General features: G+C 40.0%; 1 protein-coding gene across 2 annotated transcripts in view; it reads left to right on the top strand.

The window, feature by feature from the left end:
• The first annotated feature begins 4,969 nt into the window (after positions 1–4,969).
• ppfia2 (PTPRF interacting protein alpha 2) overlaps positions 4,970–26,001 on the top strand; it is a 218,355-nt gene continuing 197,323 nt past the window's right edge. For both annotated transcript variants that reach the window (XM_051691158.1, XM_051691157.1), the window contains exons 1-2: positions 4,970–5,191; positions 15,639–15,896. In XM_051691158.1, the coding sequence (XP_051547118.1) occupies positions 15,648–15,896 (249 nt within the window). In that variant the 5' untranslated portion in view covers positions 4,970–5,191; positions 15,639–15,647. The remainder of the gene's footprint in view (positions 5,192–15,638; positions 15,897–26,001) is intronic.

Raw genomic sequence — 26,001 nt, 5'->3', positions numbered from 1 at the left:
GATTTATTTATTTATTTTTTTTTGTACATTAAGTGCAGGTTAAGTGCAGTAGTAAGTGCAATTAGTGTGGGTTGGTTAAGTGCTCGCAGAACGGATGTGTTTTCAGCTGGTTCTTGAATGTTGAGAAGGGAACAGCAGATCGTGTGGATGTTGGAAGTTCATTCCAACACAGAGGAGCAGAGAAACTGAACAATCATGAAATAGACTTTGTGATGGGACCACCAGGTGTCGCTCATTCATAGACCGCAGAGAGCGAGTTGGAGCAAAGACCTGAAGAAGGGAATTGAAGTAAGAGTGTGCCATTCCATTAGCTGTCCTGAAAGCCAGAGTCAAAGCCTTGAATTTGATGCGGGCAGCTACAGGTAGCCAGTGGAATGAAATCAAGAGTGGGGTGACTTGAGCCCTTTTTGGCTGATTGAAGACCAGATGCACTGATGCATTCTGGATCATCTGCAGCAGCTTAATTGTGTTAGCTGGAATGCCAGCCAACAGAACATTGCTGTAGTCCAGTCTTGAAATGACCAGAGATTGGACCATGAGCTGTGTAGCATATTCAGACAGGAAAGGTCTGATTTTCCTGATGTTGTAAAGCACGAATCTGCAAGACCAGGCAGTTGATGAGATGTGTGCAGTGAAATTAAGCTGATCATCTACCACCACTCCCAGGTTCCAGGCTGTTCTGGTTGGTGTTAGTGCATGTGGCAGCGGGGGCGTGGTCAAGCATCTCTCCGGAGAGAGAAAAAGCGGTAAGGGCGCTTACACCTGAGCTAAATTATGTATAACACCTGTCTCTAATTTCAGTGAGCACGGGGAGAGCGGCATAAATAGAGACACACCGCAAATAGGAGTGAGAGAGAGCCTGGGCACGACAGACCCGAGCAAGAAGCTAGGAGTTTCTTTACAAACGTTGAGAGTTTATTTTTGTGAAGCGGTGTGCGAGTGATGATTAACTTTGTGCTGCAGAGAGAGAGAAAATAAACTATAACCTGAACCAGGAAAACTGCTTCTCGTCTCCTCTTTACAGTGCAATTGAACCAAGATGAATAATGAGGTTGTGGTCAACAGATAAGTTGGCTGGGACCACGAGGAGTTCTGTCTTGGAAGGTTGAGCTGAAGGTGTCGTTTCTTCATCCAGGCCGAAATGTGCGAGAGGCAGACAGAGATACGAGCTGAGACAGTAGGGTCATCAGGCTGGAATGACAAGTAGAGCTGCGTATCATCTGCATAGCAGTGGTAGGAAAAGTCATGTGCCTCAATGACCAGTCCGAGTGATGCTGTGTACACTGAGAAGAGGAGGGGTCCAAGTACTGATCCTTGAGGAACCCCAGTGGTCAGCTGGTGTGTCTTGGACACCTCTCCTCTCCAGGAGACCTTGAACGATCTACCAGTGAGATGTGACTCAAACCATCTAACTGCAGTTCCTGTGATGCCCAGGTCAGAAAGGGTGGACAGGAGGATCTTGTGGTTCACTGTGTCAAAGGCAGCAGACAAGTCAAGGAGGATGAGGACAGATGATTTGGAGTTAGCTCACGCCAGTCGCAGGGTTTCAGCTACTGACAAGAGGGCAGTCTCTGTTGAGTGTCCTTTTTTGAAGCCAGACTAATGTCTGTCGAATAGGTTGTTCTGTGACAGAAAAGTAGACAACTGGTTGAATACGACCCTCTCAAGTGTTTTAATTTAATTATTTATTAAATAAATAAAACATTTTTAATGTTAGTAGTCCTACATACTGCAGACTCCATGTATATTTTAGGTCAGTGGTTTTTATTCACTTTTTATTCCACAGCTAGAATATTCTAGCACAGCTAGAATATCCCTTCTTTTCTTTGAACATTTGTTCTTTATTGACAGATATTAAAGCAGTAGAAACTGACTTTGGAGCTGTAATGTGTACAGTGTCACATCCGCAGGGGAGTCCTGATGCTGACGAATCTGTCGCTGTCCGTGGTGCTGCTTCCGTGAGAACCAAATGCTGCTGTCCATGGTCAAAACAGTGAGCTATGGAAAATCAGTGTATGAATTGCTCTTAATCATAATACTAGCCTACAGCCAAATATAAACCAAAACATTTCAATGTTAAAATACTTACTCCAATCCCAATTTGAAGTGGAGACAACTATAAGTGAGCCTTTCGCAGGCTGACTCCCTGAAAAGTATACACTGTGTCACTGAGACATTTTTAAAACATTGCTATGTTTAAGCAGTCCAACCCGTCAGCTTCTGGCTCTAATGGTACGGGTTTGACATGGGATTACCTGTTTGGTTGAACAATGAATGACGGGAGTGTTTTGGTAATCTGTATGTTCATTTTGCAATTCAGTTTGTGCTGCTAGGGGTGCAGAAATTATAAACTTCACCTTTACAGTCAATGGTGGAATTTGTAAGTGTATTGTCATTATGTAAAAATGTTCATAGGGACGTAGCTTTTTCTATTTCATCTTTCTATATCATGTATATGAAAAAAAATCCCTGCTGTCTTTCTCACTAAGAAACTATATACTTAAAAATAGTGTAAATGATGCAGATAAGTAAAACTCACATTTTAAATCCAAGCAGAACTATAAAGGTGAAAACTTCAAACACAGTGAATATTGAGTGTATTTTGTATAAAATAAGAATTGTATTTAATGCAGTTTGGGAACGATTTGATTACCATAATTAAATTGCATGATTTATATACAGTATATCAGTCTTGTATAGGCCTTCAAGCTGTCTAAATACCAGTATCGACATCTGTCATTTATAAACCCATATCGGTTAACCACTACTTTTTACATTGTACAATGCAACACAGTCTCCCATGTGTAAAGGAATACAAAGAGTTTGACTGAGGTAATTGCTTGTTTTTCCTTAAGAAATTAAGAAATAAACAATGAAGACTTTTCAACTTTCAACAGGTAGTGTGATGTAAGCAGGTTGTTTTGGGCCAGTTAAGATTTTAGTTTAGTTGTCTGAAACCTCATGCATCAGCATCTCACACCATTGTGCAACAGTTTATAGGTATTTTTTCCCTCTAATTTCTTCTGAAGATTCACACTTGGCATGAGAGCATGTCATAACTGAATGGATTAAAATGTATGGGGAATTGTACACATAATTATGTGCGTTGAATCTATGACTACATGATTTATTTCTTTATATACTGTAACTTGGTTGAGACCATCAAGGACCTGGAGGTGTGTTCCGGAAAACACTCCAGCTTCTGGTTTGAAGAGATTCAGGGTTTGTCAAGAACAGATGTTACGAAGTAATGGACCCTTTTCACAGACTATGATGATGCATTTCCTCCTAATTTATCCTCTAACAAACTTTTTTTATATTTTTTATTTTGTGTAAATTAATAACATTATACTTTGTATTAATTTACCCTGGAATTAGTTTAAAAATGAGTTTCCACCGATGCAATGAGGTTTCAAGTACAGCTGCTGAAAGAGTGACAGTAAATTTGCCATCTGTGAAAATGTAAAAAAAAAAAAAAAGAAAAAAAAATTAATGGAAATGTAAGTGCTATTTTTCTTTTGATGTTGGAGAAAATGGGTAAGCAAAAATTATATTTGGCGTAGTCTTCCATCCACTCCCATTCACAAAGTTTACCCTGCAGTCACTTACTTCCTTTCAAAAACATGGGAAAAGGGTCCATATTTATCACAAATACGCATTGAAATATGCACTTTTGATGTATTTTTTTTTTTATTACATCCTGGTGGTATGATGATATTCTCATGTTCAGATACCCTAATTAAGGGACCTTTTAGACTGAACTACTTCTTATGCTAAAAAGAAAGAAAGAAAAGAGCAACGAATATAAAAAAATGCAGGTGCCTCGAGATGCGTTTTTAAACTCGACACGGCATCTAAAAAATGTGGCGCTCCTTTGTGAGATGCTGAAAACACAGCGAGATGTGGCACAATGGTCAAAAACGTCCGTCAAGCACGTGCTTGCATAGTAAAACAATAAAGCACATCAGTTGGGTTCTGGAGGTAAAATCCCATTCATTATTTCCATAGACTAATTTATTTTTACCAAACCTTTAAATACAGATCTACCGTGAGCTCCGAGGTTGTTCATCGATGGTATATGCTTCTGTTCAAGCCATCAGTCTGCGTTATCTCTGCGTTATTAACTTTATTGTTTATAAATCGCGTTTAATAGCAGAGTTCCTGGTGAACAACCACACACCACCAATCCACCAATCAGAGAACTAAGGCCAAGAAAGCCCGCCAAACAAGCCCGGAAACAACTGCCCACTCCCATGATGTACTGTGAATGAAGCAAACCAATCGGTCTTTCACTCTCAAACAAGTTATATACTTGTATATATCGGAATGTGTCTCAATAATCGTTAACTATATTGTTTCTATACTTATAATCAACAACCTAATATCAATAGTTTTTTTTTATATCCATGATTTTCTATTCGATTACGTCATTCACAGTGCTTCATTGGATTTTAGTTCGTGCCCTTGTGAAACAAGGTAGGTAAACAGTTTTATCCCTTTGTATTTTTGTCTGATTTCAAATCATTTTTGCTTCAAAGCAAAGTTTGTAATGTTGTGATTCACCGCGGAGCTGGTTGATTTGATTCATAGCTTAGAACTCTTTTATGAAGGATTTTATGAAAAGTCTATGGAAGAAATGAATGGGGTAAATACTTCCGGAACCCAGACGGCTGACAAAGTGGGCGGACACTGTTGCACTCTATTAAAAAACATCGCAGATGGACGCAATACCGCTTCCGGTGTGAACGCGCCCTGTATTTTCTGTAGTTTTATCAAATTTTCTGAACTTTGTTATTAAAAAAATAAAACCCATAAATATCCATAGCTAAACGTGGAAACGAATAGGATTGTTTGGTTTGCGTCAAAAAATTGCACACCTGCAACTTTAAGACAGAGACGCACTCCCCCCGTTTTCTTAAGCAATGGTCTCTACCGACTGCCGCTGCTTCTCGCCGCTGAATCCCTTTATCGTGCCATTTTATTACTAATGGACATATCTGGAAATTAAAATGTCATCGATGTACGGGACAGTATCGCGTTTCTGAGGATGCTAGTGGTGAACATTTACGTGTGTTTCACCGGAAAAGTGCTGTTTTAGTCACTGAAGCTTCCTTATAGTAAATCAGATGATTGGAGCAGCTGTGCGCTCGCGCTTAAGACTGCAGCTGTCATTGATCTTTTGAACAGAACAGTGAGTATAGACAGCATGCGCTATCAAATGCAACAGTCATGCATTGTGTCTGATTTCAGTATTGTTTGAGCAACATTCTCAAGGTGATTTAGAAAAGCCGTCCCTTTAGTGCAAGGAAACTTCCAACAGATGTGAGAGGTATGGCTGTAGTAACAGGGATCAATCAATGAATTATGAATGAGTGTCATCAATGTATAAATGAATAAATGAGTGCATGCTTATTCTGTTGAATGCATGATCATCTTCCACTATATGTCAATCAGGGAAAAGGTGCATAGATCAATGGAAGACGCTGAGAGAGAGAGAGAGAGAGAGAGTGGGGCAAAGAGAGAGGCAAAGACAGGCATGATGTAATGCGCTTGAGACAATGGTAGAGGATTCTCCAGTTAGAGTCACAGTAGCGGAAAAGGCCGTTTGGAAAGAGATGAGATCACTATAACATGCCGGCCGGGTATGTGTTGTGGGAATGTCAGGGGAATTGTTCCTGTAGGTCCCACGCGCCTGTAGTCCAGCTGTAATTGGATCTGATTCACATGTGCTGTCTGGATGAGTGAACATTGATGAGATGCTTCAACATACAAATACATGAATGGACGTTAATACAAACAAAGAATATCTGAGTAATCACAGGATTAACACTTGAGCCAATTGTTAAATTTATTGAAATGTGAAACACTGAAGGAATATCCGGGTTCAATACAAGTTAGGCTCAATCAACAGCATTTCTGGCATAATGCTGATAAACGCTGCATTTTTTGGATGCTGTGGTAGTTAAAAAGTAGTTGAAACTGAAAATCAAGTCTCAAAAACCCTGCTTTCAGTTGTGATTGTAAGGTTTAAGGCGCATGGACTGCCCCCTGCTGCATTGGTTTATAAAAAAACGAAATTACAAATACTTCAAGGAAAATATGTACTTTTAGTACGAAATATTTCGGTTAGGGGGCATGATTAAATGCGTTATTTTTTATTTAATTAATCACACTAAATTAACATGTTAAATCGACAGCCCTCATTTAAATTTATACTTAATACTTCTTATGTGCTGTTATTAAATTGAGTTAAACATACTGGCATTATTTCGGCCATTGGCTGCCCTGCTCTCCAGATAACTGCATCAACCAAGTAAAAATGTTTACTTTTGTTGTTGTTGTAAACATCAGCATGCCACAGATTCTATTAATAAAGCTCATCTTTTATTTAAATCAGAATGTTCATTAAGTTCAAGGCCAGAGAATCAGTCCAAATGAGACAAAGCACACACTGCTATCATCCTAAACAGTCTGTAGTTACTATTGGATCTTTCCCAATATTTTTCGCAGCCAAGAACATGCAACCCATTTGATGTGGAATCCATGACTGGGTCATGTTGAATGAGACACGTAGCTGCAACACTGATGTTCTTACTTGCCTTTAATGGTCCATACCACTGTAGAGAGAGAGAGGCTGAGAATAGGACGCCCTCCGTGTCCCACTGACCCTGTTGATAGTGTGTACGTTCTGGCTCAGCCATTTTCACTGTATTTCATCATACATACAGCTATTGATGGTTTATATGACCTTGCAGGGGGAATGTGGAGAACTTTTTCTTCAAACCACAGAAAATGTGCATGCTAGTTTGTGTACATTTACACTGAAATTCATGTAATAATATCTGGTCTTGAATGTCAATGAACGAATACATCCAATATTCTGTTTGGACTGCAATTCCAAATGGACACGTCGACATGCACACTATGACTGCTTTGAGATTTTCTTAGTGTATTGATACCTATGCTTTTTAGTACAGTCAACTCCAGGCACATGCAAAGATGCATTCAGGTGTGCAACGTTACAAAATTTAGGCTGCGTGAGGATAGTCCGCGCGGACTGTGCTTATGATGAAATTTTCATCACATGAACTGTGTAGAGATGTAACGGCACGCTGTATATGCTGAAGTATACTTTGGCATTAAAAGGCTAACATATACTTTGGTTTTCAGCGTGATGCTACGTCTTGGGGACAGAAGTATACTTTAGCGTTATAGGCCAACGTACACTTTGTTTTTTAGCATGACGCTACGTCTTGGGCACAGAAGTATACTGTAGCATTATAGGCCAACGTACTCTTTGGTTTTCAGCGTGATGCTACGTCTTGGGCACGGAAGTATACTTTAGAATCATAGGCCAACGTACACTTTGGTTTTTAGCGTGACACTATGTCTTGGGGACAGAAGTATACTTTAGCATCATAGGCCAACGTATACTTTGGTTTTCCAAGTACCGCTGTCTGTCGCACTGCACATGATGCAGATGTCTTCATCAGCACTGTACACGCAACCTGTCCACGTTCAGCCAATTTTTTTAGACACGTGATCTAGTCGTACTGTGCGCACCATCTGCACCTGCTGTTGATTGTACCAAAAGAGTGTCCACAATCGTAGCATGCATGCATCAAACTCTTCCATGTGGGCTTGTGGTCAAAAGAGTATAGAGACTTCGATAGACTAGAGTGCTTGACCATGCGCGATACTGAGCAGCATGTTGAAAAACTAAGTATACCCTAGCCCAGTGTTTCCCAGCCACTGTGCCGTGGCACGCTAGTGTGCCGTGAAAGATTGTCAGGTGTGCTGTGGAAAATTATCAAATTCCACACAATAAATAAATGCATGAAAAAAAAAAAAATTCAGGGATCCAAACTCCTCACCTTTCGGAGAAATTCGCTATTTTGAAACCATAATCGGTCACTTTTGTGATTGTGAAGAGCAATGATTCATGTGCAAATGTGACTGATATTTATATGCATTAAGGGTCTTTCACATGACTCGTGTCAGCGCTGCAGAATACATTGAGGTCTATGAAGTGACGCCACTTTACACCAAAGTGTTTTTCACACACACGTTTTTGCTTCACCAATAATGTCTTTGAGAGTACTAAGCAACAAGAAATATTTAAAAACTGTCCACATTTCTGAAGACACATTGAATGTCTCAATTTCTTTTAATCAAATATTACCTTATTTACGAATATCAGAGACATCAGTAATTGAACTAATTTAAATTCACCAAGAAAACGCTTAGACCTAAACATAAATGAGCCCTTTTATTACTTTCTGCTATCAAAGCAACTGAAAGCTTTTTCTCTCTCTTCCAAATACATGTTTTCAAAGTTTATTGTGCACACCTCCCACTTTTTTATGTGGCAGACTCGTAAAAGCGCCCCTCTGTGACTCTCTCTGCAACTCTTGTCATGTGGAGGGCAATGTGGCGCTTGACGCTGGCATTGAACGGAGCGTTGACGCCTCGACTCAACTCATGTGAATTGCTCTATACAATGACGAAAGAACATTATTGAAACTCAAAATTATTATTATTTGTCTATTATTGTGGTCTTTTCTGATTAAAGCCATGCTCAGCAGTTTAAATAGGCTACTGTAGGAAAATGATACCGTAGATCTGCTTTGTGTTTATAATTCTTATACTGAAGTCAGTAGATTTGTAGCCATGCAAGTTTTAATAAAGGAGAAGGTAAGGACGTTATTGAAACTCACTATTATTAGACTATTATTGTTGTCTTTTTGGATGAAAAATAATGCTCAGACTGAAGGAAGACTGTAGATCTGCTTTGTTCTTTTAATGCTTAAACACTATAAAGTCTCTTGGTAGATTTCAGTCGTAAATGACTCACAGAAGCAAGCCTCACCAAAATACTCTTTATTTTGCAGCTAATTCTGCACAATTGTAAACTTGAATAAACTTGAATCACTAAAATAGCTGGAATTGGTGCTTTTAGCTTATTCTTTAAAAAACAAAATCTCCAGAAAACATTTTCGTGGACCAGTGATTGTCTTACCTTTTTCGCCCCTCGTGAGTTTGCATCCCTGTAATTTGTTGTGGCATTGGAAGAACAAACCTACACATTAGAAAAGAAGCAAATTTGTTGTTTTTTCATTACCCATTTAGCGCTCTCGCCACCTGTGACCTCACACAGCGTAGCCTACCTATGCAACTTGTTTTTTTTTTTTTTGCATAGCCGTATTTCAAACATTACAAGTAAACACGCTACTAAGATGGACAGAAAACATGGACAAGTTCTTGAAAAGGAAAAATATTGACGATGGTTAGCCTATGTGGGATAGTGGTGTGCCGCAGAATTTCTTTGTCGTAAAAAGTGTGTTGTGGCAATAAAAAGGTTGGGAAACACTGCCCTAGCCCTTAGACCGACTAGTAGACCAGTCATTGAGACCTCCCACTGCCTAGCTTATTTTAAAAAATAGTTTTGCACAGCCATAATGAGTGTAGTTGATTGTGTATGTGTCATTCCCCATTATTCTTACTCTATCTTGTATCAGTACAAATCCAGAGATTTCATTGAACCCTCTCACCTCAGCCCTCCCTCTTCCTCTCACTCTCTCTCATTCTCTCTTTCCCTCCCACAGCCATTCATTCATTCAGACAGAGTGTGTGGAATATGATCCCTCTTGTACTCATCAGTGGGGCTTTTACTCTGGGCACTGCTTTGTGCTCCACTCAATACTCAGATTGAAATGTGGGTGTAATATACAGTGTACAGCACTCAGTTGCACCAAATGTGTTATTGAGCAGTGTTGGGTTTGTGCCCATTTGCCTTAAATTTCAGTGCATTGCTGTTATGCCAAAACCCTCCAAATATTCTGTGCCCTTGAACTTTTGTTAAGATTTGAGCTGCCATGTGCTAATAGTCAATAACTTTCCCAAATCATTTGTTTGTTTATTCATTCCAATACACAGACATGTAGACCACCCCCTACATGCAAGGATTTAGTATTGGCCATCATTGGAATATTTGACACAGTTTTTATTAACCAGTCATGAGGCCTTAATTAACTACTGTTAGTACTGTATATTATGGCACTCTTTTTGATGGCAGGTTACGATGCAAGGAGTCCAGATTTACCATATAATTATAAAATACATTATAACCAGGCCCAGATGGAATCTCAAGTCTTTTTTTCCTTCACAATTTCACAATTGGTTTTGGGAACAATCTAAAATGTATTTAAATATGGTATTTTTTAAAAGAGTACTATATGCTTGCAGATACTGTGTAGGCCTTTTTATAACCATACAGTATTTAATCTGAATTGCCACCAGAATGTGGCTTTATTTCTATCAGATGTTCCTTTACAACTGGCCGTGAGTCCCTGGAGTCATGTAAAAAACTATATTATCACTGTGTTTTTTGGATCAGCCCAAATAAATCAGTTGTTTCCCCAATGAAATGTGGGATTCCACTATGTTTATGTTCATTGAATACCAGTATGTATCTCAGAGGGTGCTCTTCCCTGTGCTGAGCTCTGGATCATTCCCCAGTTAAAGTTTTGATGTCTTGCCAGGCCCGTTGCTGATGTGAGAGCTGTTTGGCTTTACGAAATATAGATGGGAGTCCTCTTCACTTTAGCAGCTGTAATGGCTTTTTCTTTTCCACTTTTACAATCCTGCTGCATTATTCTTTGTTTCTTTTGCTGCGACCTATAGATTGAAAAGTCGTGCTACGGTTGGTGATTCATTTCAAATTAATGAATAATTTGTCTATCATTTGTTTGAAACAAGTTGGAACACGATTGGGAACCGAAACAGACAGATCTCACAGTGAAACATTAGGTTGACCTTTCTTCATGCATAATTGTCTGATAGGAGATGATGCTTGTCAGTGAGTCGGCATAATGTGGCCGATCCTTGGGGTTCTGGAACTCACAGAAACTTCCCTTGTGATCATGTTGACCGAGAATCATTTTTTGCAACTGTTCCATGTTTAAGAAATACAGGGTCTGAATGATTTTCATTGCGTTCAGTTCTGTAGCCTCAAACTTGCAATCTTTTATTGATGTGGACGGAACACAATAGTAAAATACTCTTTGACAGTGTTTGTTGCACTGTATTAATTGTGCGACAACCCCACTATTGAATCTACAGCATGATACATACAGCGCTTATGAGCCGGTTCTTTTTAGTGACTCAAAAACATACCTGGACAGGTGTAGTCCGATTCCTGAAAGAATGACTCTTATGAGCTGGTTATTTTAAGTGAATCAAAAACATACCAGGACCAGTGTAGTACGATTCCTGAACAAATTAATCTTATGAGCCGGTTCTTTTTAGTGAATCAAAAACTCACAGCTATACAAGTGTAGTCAGATTCCTGAACAAATGACTTATAAGCCAGTTTTGTAGTAAATAAAAACTATACAGCTGAAGTAGGGTATTCTGATTCTTGAATTCCTGAACGAATGACTGAATCAGCAACATACAGCTGGATCAGTGGAGTCTAATTCTGGAATGAATGACTGTTATGAGATAGTCTTGAGTGATTTAAAAACATACAGCCAGACCAGTATAGTCCCATTCCTGAATGAGTGACTCTTAGGAGCTGGTTCTTAGTGAATCAAAAATTTACAGTTGAACCAGTGTAGCTCGATTCCTGAAATAATATCTCTTTTGAGCTTGGTCTTTTTAGTGAAAAAAAACAAAACAAAAACTTTTTTTCACATCCGATTCAAAGATTCCAAATGAACTTTTATCAGTGGTATTATTTTAAATGTGTAAATGGAATATGTTACCACAATCCTGGATTTGTCCAGTTTGTGGTGTCATTGTATAATGATGATGTAATATGCAGTGTGTAAGCTGTGTGGCACATCCAGGCTAGTGCGAGTCAGTGCTTAGCGCTGCAGTAGATGTTTGCCTTTGACGTCACTGTCAGAGGGTGACTGAATGTGTAAATGTTTTGTAAAAAACTAATTTAGGCCTTTTTTCCATTGCAGCTGGATTGTTTGTTTGTATGTGTAAGGACTGTCTGTGGTCTCTGTGTGTAAATGCTTGTGCAGTGATTGAGAGGGAAACCCAGATTGTGTCCCACATGAACAATTTATTGATTGGCATATGGCATTGAGATAACGCTACTATTTCAGTTCCTTTGTTCTTCCCTTCGCACACATCTCCCTATTATTCCTTTATTCCCCAGATATTTCTCTAATTCCACTTGGTGATGGAAACAAGAACACCCAATCACTACCCTTCTTATGATTTGGGGTTTGATTTACCCCGTCCTTATAGTGATTCCACTGCACTGATTTATTGACTTTCGTTGCCGTCTGTTTTACAGTTGTTGTTCTCCTATTAAATTTTTTTTTCCTGAGCAGCAAGCTGAAAGCGTCAAGGGTAAGGAGTGCTGGTGATTGTATTGATCAACTGTGAATATCCCAATAACTACCTGAAGAGTGGCCATGTAAGTCTGCAAAAGAGGCAGCACTATACTCTTGAGAAAATACTCTCAGATTTTAAAAATGTGTAAAAACACGTTATTTCTTAAAGGAATAGATTGATGAAAAATTATAAGTTTGTCATTATTTACTAATGTTGCTCCAAACATGTGTGACTCTCTTGCTCCGTGGGACACAAGAATAATTTTTAAAAAGTCTTCAGATGGTTTATTTGTATGGGTGGGTAAAAATATTGATCTTTGAATGATCTCGATTCTTAAATCCCAAGATCGATCTTTCACTCAGTGCACAACCCTCTACTACAATGAGAGGAAATCGCTCGCATTTGCAACCAAATATTGCGCTATGTGACTAAAGTTAATATATTTGGCAACTGGCTGGTAAATGTTTGCATTTCTCTCACCAGTAATTGTGTAGTTTAGTCATGATGTGTTCAGCAGTGAGATCCTTACACAGAGTGTAAATGTTGTTCCGTGTAATGTGTGTCCAAGATGAGATCCATGCAACCCATTTGTCATTGAATACTGTCTCTTGTTTAATTCTAATCATGCATTGCACAGATGCAGAAATGCCGTTTTTTTTTGTTAAAGAGACAGTACCGGTTTTGGCACGTGTTCAACAAATCAATGTAAATACTTGTAAATAGTACAAATTATGCAATTTAACAATAAGTATATAACAATATTTATTGAATACATTTATTTGTTCATTTATAAAAAGCCAGAGTGTGACCAAAATGATGAAAAAGTAATAAAATATAATTAGTAAAATGTATATTTTCCTAATGTACCTAGTTAAAAGGTCCCCTGTATAATTAACAGCATTAGCTGGGAGAGAATTTATCTTATTTGTAAGCAAAATGGACACTATAACTGAAACAAACCCATTTAATCAAAATTAGAATCAAATCGAATCGAGAGCTTGTGAATCGAAATTGAACTGAATCTGGAAATCTGTATCAATACCCAGCCCTATTTATTTGCTGTAATGTAAGTTTATAGTGACTCTGGTCTGTCAAGCTCGAACAAAATAAACAAACAAACAACAAAATAAAATCCTATAAATCTGTATCAGTAACATCAAACCTCATTGGTTCTCATCGCATCACATGACTAAACGTACTTCATGATGTTTGCTTATGAGATGCCATGAGAACAAGTGAGGTTTGATGTTATCAATGAAGCTTTCATATTTTAAGCGCTTTATCAATATGATTTGATTTGAGAGTGAATAGACTTACGATCAGTTTGTGTGAAGAACAAAACAAAATGTATCACTTCAGAAGACTTGGAATGTAGTGCATGAGTCACATCGTTTACTTTAACTGTGCTTTTATCGTGTTTTTTTTTGTGTTTTTTTTATTTATTTTTTTAAGCTTGATAATTGTGTTCCACAGAATGAAAGTCATACTGGTTTGGAACAACATGAGTAAATGAGAGTTAATAATAATAAGATAGAATTTTCATTTCCATTGGTCGCCAAACAGATAGTCCCACCCCAAACTCACGGCATTGGTTGAACCAAAAGTTGATATGGAAACTTGCGGTGTGGAAGAATTTCGACATTAGGGAATTTCTTCTTTTTAAACTTTTTATCCACAGTCGGGGAAAATCTCCCACTTTTCAGGCTGCTTCAGGACTCTCCATTGCACGCTCAGTTGTCGACAGGAGAGCTGGCCGCAGCCCAGAGTGTTTGTGGGCTTAAAGTTAGCGGTTAGTGGCTAGCTGGGAGATGGTGGGACTCTGGCTAACAGCCTGTTCACAGGGTGACTGGAGTGCCCAATAACAGCGAGAGTCAGCTTAGGGACAGGCCTGAGTGTATACATACAGTGGCTGAAAATAAGAATATGCCACCTGCAAATGATATAATGCAATAGACTACCGTTATTTTTGTTTAGGGGCTTTTTGCATGTTTTATTAGATAGGAATTGCTACCATCTCATTAATTTGCTTCTGTTTTAAGAATACCATACTAAGTATAACATCCTCAGGCATAGTGTAATAGATGAGCCACCTGAGAGAGATCAGTGGCACAAGTTGTGGTTTTGGTCTAGATGTGGTTTCCTTGTTCTAAATTTGTCAAAATCCAAAAGCTTTCTGTTTCTTTCCAGATTTAAATTAGGCTTTTAGACCTCTCTGTATACTGTATATTCAAGATTTCCTTCCCAAGACTCTTTCTTTTTTTTTTTTGCGGTTTTCCTACAAACACACAAACACATCTCGTCCTTGCCAGAAGATTCCTCCACCCGCTTTGCCTCTGTTGTATCATCAAAGTCCAGGCGTGGAGCTCTGTGGCCCGTCATATTTTAATGCTTGTCTCCCCTACAGCAACCAGCCGCCACAATTCTGACAGCTTTGAGTCTGACAAGAGTAGACAGCCATAAACACGATGTACATACAGTCTACACGCAGTCTTCTCGCACATGTTCTGAGTGCAGTGGCGGCTTTAGGCATGGCCGACATGGGCAGCCGCCCGGGGCGGCACGGACCCCCCCTTCAGGATTGTGTTGGGGGGAGGGAGTGCTGAAGGGGCGGTTCACCCAGGGTGCCATACAAGCTAGAACCGCCACTGTCTGAGCGCATAAATGCTTGTACAGATAGAAACAAAAAGAAGAAAAACAGTGCTTATGGATGGATGGTTTATATATTATTGTTTTTACACAACACAAAGTGTTGATTGATTTGTTATTTACATAATTGTGAAGATCTGTTCAGTGATAGCACATGCACATTACCAAGATGTCTATTGGTTATTTTCATCTTGAAGGTGCAACGCTAAAATGTTTCCTGTTGGACGTTAGAACAGCTTTCAGCAGATGAAAGAAGACTATTTTATAATGCACATTTGGCTGGACAATCAAAGCTTTGTAGCCATTTTCCTCACTTTTATTTGTTGGCATAGTTATTGCGTTTTGGTTTTGTAGGGCAGTGTAGCCTTCCTCGACTTTTCAGGTCAATGACATGGTAGACACAAGAATGCACAAGTATGTACAACGGGACTGCACGCTTGCAAAGTGTTAGCCAAGTATTTACGTCTGTGTTTGCGTACTTGCATAGAGCATGTTTTTGGCCCTAAACAACTGATATACTGTATTTTCAGTGCAAACATTTTTGGATTTGATCTCAGATGAGTACCTAGTATGAATACCCAGTCTTTGCTAAACTACATACGTATACTATACATGTATTCCAAGGACTTGTTGTCTTTCAGCAGGTAAATATGATGTGCGAGGTAATGCCCACGATCAGCGAGGACACTGCGTTGAGCCAGCGTGGCTCCCAGAGCAGCGCCTCCGACCCGGACTCACACTTCGAGCAGCTGATGGTGAACATGCTGGACGAGAGGGACCGTCTGCTGGACACCCTGAGAGAGACACAAGAGAGCCTGGCCCTCGCCCAAGAACACCTGCAGGATGTCATCTACGACCGAGACTCACTGCAGCGTCAGCTCAGCTCCGCACTGCCACAGGTACAACACACACAACTACACAAACAGCGAGCTGTTAAGAAGGAAACTCGTAGTCTCTGAATATCAAAATGAAGTCTGGTCCACATTGCAAACCTAGTTTGTTGGGAGCAGTTGATTCGTCACCTTGTGAGTAATTCGAACCTTAGTTAAGTTCATATAGGTATATATGAACATGACAAGTGCATTCGGATATGCATCAAAACAGTCATCCGATTTCAAGCGAACTCTGGAACAGTTCGGTTTTGGCTGAAATACAATCCAATCCAACCCAGTGAACCAAAGAGCCAACCAATATCCCTATAACAACCACCTGAAATAAACTTCCGCCAAGCCAACCTGATTTTCATGATTATTGGTTCTATTAGCGGTTCTCGAATGCGCTTTTTTCGTTGATGTGGACAGGAAAGGTCAAGGTCAATTTATTTATATAGCACATTTAAGAACAATTAGTGTATACCAAAGTGCTGTACAAATTACCCATAAAATCCACAATAAACATTCATGTAAAAGCCAAGGAATACAGATACGTCTTCAGGCGTGATTTAAAAACAGGAAGGGAAGGGGCAGACCTAACATCCAGAGGTAACTATTCCATAGTTTAGGGCCAGCAACAGAAAAAGCACGATCCCCTTTAAACTTTAGGCGAGAGCAAGGTATTTGCAGGAGAAATTTGTCCGAGGATCTTTGGATTCTAGCGGATTGTTGATAGCTCAGAAGTTCTGACAGATAGGAAGGGGCCACACCATTTAAAGCTTTAAAAACAAATAACAAGATCTTAAAATGGATCCTATATTGCACCGGTAACCAGTGAAGAGATGCTAAAACCGGTGAAATGTTTTCCCTCTTCCTAGCACCAGTAAGCAACCTTGCAGCTGCGTTTTGAACCAACTGCAAGTGATACAGAGATCAGTGATTTAGACCCATAAACAGTGCATTGGAATAGTCAAGTCTAGATGAGATGAAGGCATGGATAACTATCTCCAGATCTTTAAATGAGAGCAGTGGTTTTAATTTGTCTATTTGCCTTAGTTGAAAAAAGCTACTCCTCACCACAGCATTTATCTGTTTTCCAAAATGTAGCTCTGAGTCAAAAATCACTCCTAGGTATTTTGCAAAAGGATGAACATTTGAAGACAGTGTATCTAGGTTCCTAGTGATATAAGAGGCAGCACCAGGGAGACCAAACACAACAACCTCAGTTTTGCTCTTATTTAATTGGAGAAAGTTTTTTGCAGTCCAGCATTTAATGTCTTCAAAGTATTTTAGAAGAACAGAGCATGAGTAAACATAACTAAGAGGAATATATAGCTGAGTATTGTTGGCATAGCAATGATATGAAATAGTAAATTTCCTCATGATAGAACCCAAAGGGAGCATAGAGAGAGAAAATAGAATGGTTCCCAATAGGGACACTTGGGGTACCCCACAAGTGAGCAATGCAGAGGAAGAGGAAGAATTTCCAATCGTAACCCGCACAGTCCTATCTGAGAGATATGATGTAAACCAATCTAAAGCAGTGCCCTGGATGCCAACCTCATCCCTTAAAAGTTTAAGAAGGATAGCGTGGTCAGCTGAATCGAATGCAGCACTGAGATCGAGTAACATTATAACTGCAGATCTACCGGAAACCATATAAAATATTAAGACCATGTTTCATGCACCAGTATTCAGCAGCACCAAGACACCACTACTGAATGTAAAGCGTGAAACATAAATTACAACAAATGTTGTCTGATTTCCAAACATATGACTCTTTTGAGTGGCTCTTGTAAGTGAATCAACAATATACAGCGCGACCAGTTTTGTCTGATTTCTGAACTTTTATGAACTGTCACTTATTAGTGAGTTAAGTTAAGCTTTATTGTCATTCAAAAAAACTTTTACTGTGTTATGTGTACGCAAGGCTCGTGAGACTTGAAACAGTTACTAACTGGTCATATGGCAGCATGCGGTTTAAGATGCACATTTTCATTTTTGAGTTTTGTTATAATAAGTGAATAATCTGAAACTTTTCAGGCAATTGAATGTTTCATAAATAATAAATACAGTTTTTAAAGAGAAGTTCACTTTTAAACTTTTTTTTATTAAACTATTTTATTTACTGGAAGCTTAGGGGGAGGTAAATCTGAAATCTGAGAACAAATGTTCGGGTATGCTCAAGGATATCTAGTTTACTTATTGAGTGAGCCATTGAGCAAATTTCACAAAAAAATTTGAAATGTGAGTGAGCAAATTTCAGCAACTAGTTCTTCCTCAAGTGCTCATTGCAAAAACTGTTCGTCCTGACTTCCGGAATTCACATAGAAGCCAACCAATCAGGAACTGGCGATATCAGTGAGCTCTTGCCATCGGTTCATCTATAAATTGAACATCGGCGAAACTTGTGTCTTTAAATCCAATAAGGATATGTGAGAACCAGAGGTGTTGTGAGAGGAGCTGATAAATATTCATTTCGCAGTTATAAGATACAGTTTTAGCTCGTTCCTTTGCTGAGTGTTTCGGTATATTTTTACCACAGCTGAGAGACTCTGAAAATATGGCCATGTCACAGCTGGCCATGTGTGATTGCAGCAGCTGAAACCGCTGATACTAAAATCTGTGTCCAAGTTGCTCCTCAGCAAACGCGTTTTTCAGTTGCACTACCATCGCCCGGAGACATAGGAAAAGTGACTGCTTATGTAATCATGCCTAAACCCAGATTAGATCAACACTCGGAGGAAAAGTGTGTCAGTAATTCTAGTCACAAGTCCTTACCGCTCTCCTTCTAGAAGTCTCTGTGGTCTTGGCAGAGGAGAAGAGGTTTTATTGTGTGGTAGTTCTCACATTCCCGCAATGAACCTTTTGGTCCTGGTAAAGATGCAGGTTTAGTTCGAAAAAATAATGAAAGAAATCATATATGCCTGTTGTCTCCATGTGAAATACGGACATTAGCATCTGCCCTCTTGACTCACGTCTCAATATTTTACTAGCCAGTGCTATATGATCGTGTGGCATGGGGGGCGTGGTCATGTGTCGGTCTGCGGGAGAGGGAGAGAGGTAAGGCTCGTCACCTGGGTCGTAATTATCTCTAACACCTGTCTCTCTCCCACTGATGATCTGGCGTGCCTTATCAGGTCTCCCTCCACCATCACTATAATGAGAGACAGGTGTTAGAGGTAATTACGACCCAGGTGACGAGCCTTACCGCTCTCCCTCTCCCGCAGACGACACATGACCACGCCCCCACATGCCACAGATCGTTTTACAAGCATTACACCGTTGAAGTGCTGGTTGATAATGTATTGATTGTCATTATGTGACAACGTTGACTGATCACTAATCACACGGCAATGGATTAAATGAGATGTTACGTCTCCTGATCTGTATCTTTCTCCCCAACGTTACACACGCACAAACTATTCCATTAATAACCATGGCAGAGCTTTATTAGCTCATGCAACATCAACTTCACTCTAATGCTTTATGAGGCTTTTTGGCGTGGTAATTCTAAAGATGTGTACCAGCAGGAATGCTATGTTATTATGAGCTGCTATAATGAAGAAAACTTGAGCGGTGTCTGCTAATGTATTTTAAACATGAATGAAATTGTCACGGTCCTGTCACTCTGTCAGTCCTGGTTTTTGTGTGACAGGACCGTGACATCATCGTCCCATGTCTGTCTTGTGTTTCGTTGTCTGTCTTTGTGTGAGCACGTGGTTTTGGTTGTATTCCCTGCCGTGCGCTCTTTGGTCTGTCTTGCTTCATGTCGGGAGTATGGTGTCTGGATCCTGACTTCCTGTCTGGTTCAGTTTCGGTCTGTGTCGGGATCCGGACACTGATGCTCCATGTTCGGTTTGTTACTGACGTGGGTGCATCGTGCTTATGTCATCTTGGCAGCATGCACTCGCATCAGTAGTTTATGTCTGGCTCTCGCAAACACGGGTGCGCCTCACGTTGCGCTTGTGTTGCGTGCCCGGGTCACGAGCTGTCTTCATGTTGTGCTGAGGTTCGGTCACTTCGGACCGGTGTCGGGTGTGTGTGTGGCTGAAATCTCGCACAAGTGTCCTGTCTTGTTTTTGTCGCCTGTTGCATGCATCGCATGTCGTTGCCTCGCGATGTATGCTCAGGTTTCGTTTGGTGTGAGAATGCGTGGCATTGCTTTGTTTGCCATTGCTACGCATTCTCTCGTCTTGTTTGTCAGTTGGCATGGGCATATATTGCCTCATTGTCTTAGTGATGTGCGCTCATGCCATTTTGTTGTCTTGTGAGAGCACGTGGCTTTGTTTTTGATTTCTCTCCCTATTTTAGCCTCCTCGTGTGTGCTGTCCAGTGCCAGTCCATCTTGTTTGTTCCCCTATGTCGGTCCTGTTTCGTACCAGCTCGGTCTGATCGGTCCTGTGCCCCGTTCTCCTCTGCCCCAGCCAGGATTGTCTGTTTCCCTTATGGGGTAGTTTATGTTTGTTTCTTCTCCCTTGTGGGAGTTTATGTTGGATTTAGCCTTTCTTTTTGTTTAAATAAATCCCCTTATTTTTAACTCTGCTTTTGGGTCCTGCCCCTAAATTCTGTGTCCAAAATAGGTTTTATTCACAGTGATTGTTCAGTGGTGGTTATAATGGGCACTTTATGCAGTTTACACTAATTGTATGTTGAATGCAGGCTTTTGTAGAGTGATAATCAAACTATCAGTTTATTTACAGCTTTGCGCAATTATAACTTTGTGTTCCCAGAGTAAAAGTTAGTTGCGCAAAGGTTAGCTTTTTACAGCTCAGGAGATGTAATAGTTTTCATTTATATTCAATTTAAATTAAATTTTTCAATGTTAAAATATTTCCTCCTGTTCCAGCTTAATATGTAGAGACAACAATAAGTAAGCCATTTGTAGGTTGATTTCCCAAAAATTGAACACTGCAACTTTGTGGCACCTTCACAACATTGCTCTGTTTGAGTTACCCGTCCGGCCCGACATAGAAACACTGACCATGCTTACAAGCACACCAGTACACTGATAACTACCAAAAATAAGCTCATTTAAAAAATCAGACAAAGCAAGAAATCTGCGTTCACATGACATTTGAAAATGTGCGTTATTCTCTGATTTTGCCATGCAAAATCGGTGTAATTGGCAAAACTCTACCCATGTCGACCAGTTTATTCTTACACTGATAAAGGAATGCTGTTTATTGCGTTTACATGACCACGCGTGTTATTGGCATAATCGGTGTAAAAACGTGCATGTAAATGTGCTCATTGTCTCAACCAATGGCATGAGTTTGGGGGTGGGACTATCTGTTTGTCCAACCAGTGAAGACGGTTGGGTGTTCAGGAAACCTGTTTGAAAACAATCATTATATATGTGATCCTGGTCTGTCAGGCTAGTGGCACACAAATTACAACATCTGGTTGAAGTATTCATTTTGTCTCATGTTTCTCCTAAAATTCCTTAGTAGAAATAAAAATAGACACAAATGAGACAATTGTTGACATGAAGTAGAGACTATAGAACTATGACACCCTGTCTACACCGGACGTGAGCACCAGGTCACATCAAAAGCAAACAGATCCCATTAAAATCAATGAAGCTGTCTACACTTGTCGTTGCAGTGCTACTCTTGCCAATAAGACAAATAAAAGGCCTAGAACGTTTGCTTCAATGCATCCAGTGGAGACAGCCTCAAGACGTTTCGGTGTGTCACATAAATGAACGCACCCGGTGTAGACAAGGTGTAAAATTAATGTGGAGAGCAAAACTCAGATAATTTGATCTTGGAAGAGTTTGATGAGAAATGTTTGATATTGAAATCTGTTTCATGTTGAAATCTCTGACTTCTGATCGCAGACTTTGGTATCTAGGCAAATCTAAGCACACTTTGAGACATTGTTTATATCTCTTGAGGGGATGTCTAGAATATTTGAGCAAAATCAGATAAGCAGGAGACATGAGCAGAAGTCTCTATTTGCTCTCCTTTCAGGGCATTTTCAGACCTGTAGCTTGTTTTAGTTTTTCTGAAATGGGCTAAAAGTGTTGCATTTTCTCCTTAGTTTGGTTCGCTTGCACAAAGCAACATTTTTAACATTTGCAAAACGGATGTCAACAAAAGACACACGTGAGCAAACTGTGGCCTTATTGGTCAGAATGTATGTTCTCTGTACCGGGATTTCACTCATACATCGATATACCGGTTAATGCCGGTAAAATTTGTCATCCGGTACAAATTTTCGAGTATTGCTTATGTCACAGTTATGCAAACTGCTGCCGAATGGTACAGAATGTGCTTTCCAATCAGAGGTTGCACTACAAATAAACATTAGTTACTTCCCTATTATTTCTGTTCTCATGGTCACAGAGCTCTCAAACATGCACTCAGTAGAGTAGAGTGAAGATAAGATGGTTCAAATTAAAACTGAAGAGGTAGTCCTACTTCATGCCTCCAAAATGGTTTTCTTTATTTATTTATTTATTTATTTTTTTATCCCCTTTTCTCCCAATTTGGAATGCCCAATTCCCACTACTTAGTAGGTTCTCGTGGTGGTGCGGTTACTCACCTCAATCCAGGTGGCGGTGGACAAGTCTCAGTTGCCTCCGCTTCTGAGACCGTCAATCCGTGCATCTTATCACGTGGCTCGCTGTGCACGACACCGTGGAGACTCGCAGCATGTGGAGGCTCATGCTACTCTCCGCGATCTGCGCACATCTTACCACACGCCCCATTGAGAGAGAGAGAACCCCTAATTGCGACCACGAGGAGGTTACCCCATGTGCCTCTACCCTCCCTAGCAACCGGGCCAATTTGGTTGCTTAGGAGACCTGGCTGGAGTCACTCAGCACACCCTGGATTCGAACTCACGACTCCAGGGGTGGTAGTCAGTGTCAATACTCGCTGAGCTACCCATGCCCCATTGGTTTCCTTTCTTGGTTTTTATCTGTCAAAAAGTTGCTAAAGCCGTCCTACCTGTGTCTGTTCTGCCAAGAGAGAGAAGCGTTCATACTAAAATTACTTCAGGTATTATTAAATAGTAGCCTTTTAAATGTGTAATTATATCTAATATAGTTGCCAGAAAGGTTTCCAGTATTAAACTGAATGCTAAATCTTTTAATTTTGAATTACAGTGACGTCTTGACCTGCAGTACTCATGGGATATCGGTTGGTTTGTTGCTCTCTTGGGTCAAATTGCTTTCGCACTACAAGCGAACTGATTCAGAGTTCAGTTGAAATCGGACAGATGTTTTGATGCGAATCTGAGTGTGATCGCCATGTTCATATATGTCTAACCGAACTAAGGGAGAAAATGCACCAGGTTCCGAAATAAATGTTTCAAATGAGCCAGGTGTGAAAACGCCCTTAATCTTATCGCTATCTTGGAGAAACAAGGGAGAAATGATGAGATCTTGAGGGGGCATTTTGAATTAAGGGTGGGCAATGGGTTCTCTTGTTTTGCTCTCCAACTAGGGAAGGTTGGGGCTTGGTTGTTTCGCAGTCAACCGAGGCATTAACGTGTCTGGGGGGTACATGGTTAATCTGGGGCCAATGGCCATGTCTCATGGGTGATTTTTCTATCCTGTGGCTTGTCCTGATTTTGTTGCTGTAAGCAGGTTGTCTGAATCAGGTCTACGGCTTGCAGACATGTGGAACGTTTCTGAAACAACGCTCTGACCTCCTTTAGGGTTTGACAACATCTGAGCTTTGGACACGTGGTTTTGACTGCGTTAAATCTGGGCTCTGATGAGCAGGGAGATGAAATAGGCTGAATTATCGCTGCAGGGTGAACTCGTCTGTGGAAGAAGAGCAGTAGAGACAGGGAGGGGGGAGGAAGTAGATTGAAGGTGGAGTGATGCGGATAGGAAGTGGCCTGGTTTCGCCACTTGTTTGCAGCGATTGTTTTTTTTAATATAAAGCTGATTCTTAAACTCTTTCTTTCTATTCTTCTCTCTCTGTCATACATCAAATTCAAATCTGAAAATTCTCTCATCACAAAACTTGTCAATATGCGTCAGTCAAAGCTGAGTGGTGACCTTTCCTGCGTTCTTGCGACAATTTGTGCACATTTCTGTTCACGTTTTGAAGTCAAAACAGTAGGAAAACTTGACGATTTCAAAATCTCACGTAAACGCGGTTTTATTGCATTGTAGGTTTTTTATAACGAGTGACCATTTTTTCACAATTATCAACAGATTGTTTTACATGTGAAAACACTTATTCTTGTACATATCATAAACTGATGCTTAATGTTCAAGCATCAGCAATAGTAATAGTGATGCTTGACTTAGCAAATTCTACTAACAAGCCTTTTACTGTTATGCCAAGGGGCAGCACACAGGTTAAACTTTATACTAGCAAGGAGTGCAAGTGTTTTAATGGGGGTCACTTTTTACGGTTTTATTTCGCCAGTGAGAAGTCTTAATTTTTACAACTTTTACAACACCTCTTAAGTTCAAGTCATTTATAATGAGTATTAAAGGAATATTCTGGGTTCAATACAAGTTAAGCTCAATCAACAGCATTTGTGGCATAATATTGATTACCACAAAATTAATTTTGACTTGCCCCTCCTTTAAAATAAGCAAAAATCTGTGTTGCAGTGAGGCACTTACAGTAAAAGTGAATGGAGCCAATCTGTAAACGTTAAAATACTCACTTTTTCAAAAGTACGGCCATAAGACATAAACAATATGCGTGTTAATATGATTTTAGTGTGATAAAATCGCTTGCTAATCCTTTCTGTGTAAAGGTATATTCAGTTTTACAACTTCGTTGCCATGACGATATAATGTCAACAAACCTGTTATGACAGTTGTTGTGGTTTTGGTTGTTTCTTCTTTTGTCGTTTGTAGGTCTGATTGGTGATTGGGGCATGAATTGAGCGCACCTGAATCTCTTCATGGCACCTTATTTAAGCAACTTGCAGTTGTGAAGTGATGCTGCCACTAAGCTGTTGCTTAGTCAGTTTGCCAGACCCATGCTCCAGTTTCTGAGAACATTTTTTCATTTATGTATTTGTTTTGGAGTCATTACTGACTAACATTATTGGTTACGGATATTTTTGATTATGTGGTTTCATTTATCCTTGTTGTAATAAATTATTTTTGAATTCATTTTGCCGTGTCGTCTCCCTTTAATGTCACATCTTTGAGCCAGGTGTGACAAACCCTAAAACCGTAAAATGACTGTAAAAATGATCATTTAAACAAGTTTACAGCTCAAATAATAGACAGATTTTAACAGAAGAATTAATGCAAGTGCTTTTATAAAATTATAAGCTTCACATTTCTGTTTAAACCCTCCAAAAATTGTCCACGTTCACTTCCATTGTAAGTGCCTCACTGTAACAGATTTTTGCTTTTTTTGAAGAAAAAAAGGGATGAGTCAAAATATATTTTTGTGGGGGCCTGGGTAGCTCAGTGGTAAAATACACTGGCTACCACCCCTGGAGTTCGCTAGCTCACTAGATCGAATCCCTGAGTGACTCCAGCCAGGTCTCCTAAGTAACCAAATTGGCCGGGTTGCTAGGGAGGGTAGAGTCACATGGGGTAACCTCCTCGTGGTCGCTATAATGTGGTTCGTTCTCGGTGGGGCACGTGGTGAGTTGAGCGTGGTTGCCGCAGTGGATGGCGTGAAGCCTCCACACGCGCTGTCTCCGTGGCAATGCACTCAACAAGCCACGTGATAAGATGCACGGGTTGACGGTCTCAGACATGGAGGCAACTGGGATTCATCCTCCGCCACCCGGATTGAGGCGAGTCACTACGCGACCACGTGGACTTAAAAGCACATTGGGAATTGGGCATTCCAAATTGGGAGAGAAAAAAAAAAACATTTTTGTGGTAATCAACATTATGCCACTAATGCTGTTGATTGAGAATATTTGCAAATACTTTAGGTATTTGACTAGAACAGAATCGGTACCATTGATTTTCTCCTCCAAGTAACTTTCATCACAAGTCACGTCATGAGATCAGGCTTCAAACATTCTTTCCCATTCCAAAGAGATCTATTCCAACTAAGCTGCAAAAATGGAGTTTATGTGTATATGACGACAACAACAGCTATTCTGTGTTCAAACACTTGGCCCGTTCAGTCACTGTGAGGTAATAAGGAGGAAGTTACATTGAAGTTTTGAAGGCACAGGA

This window comes from Myxocyprinus asiaticus, chromosome 47, assembly GCF_019703515.2.
Source record: "Myxocyprinus asiaticus isolate MX2 ecotype Aquarium Trade chromosome 47, UBuf_Myxa_2, whole genome shotgun sequence".
NCBI classification, from domain to species: Eukaryota; Metazoa; Chordata; class Actinopteri; order Cypriniformes; family Catostomidae; genus Myxocyprinus; species Myxocyprinus asiaticus.
Note: the sequence above shows the minus strand (reverse complement) of the source record. Positions and strands in the feature narration are given on the sequence as shown.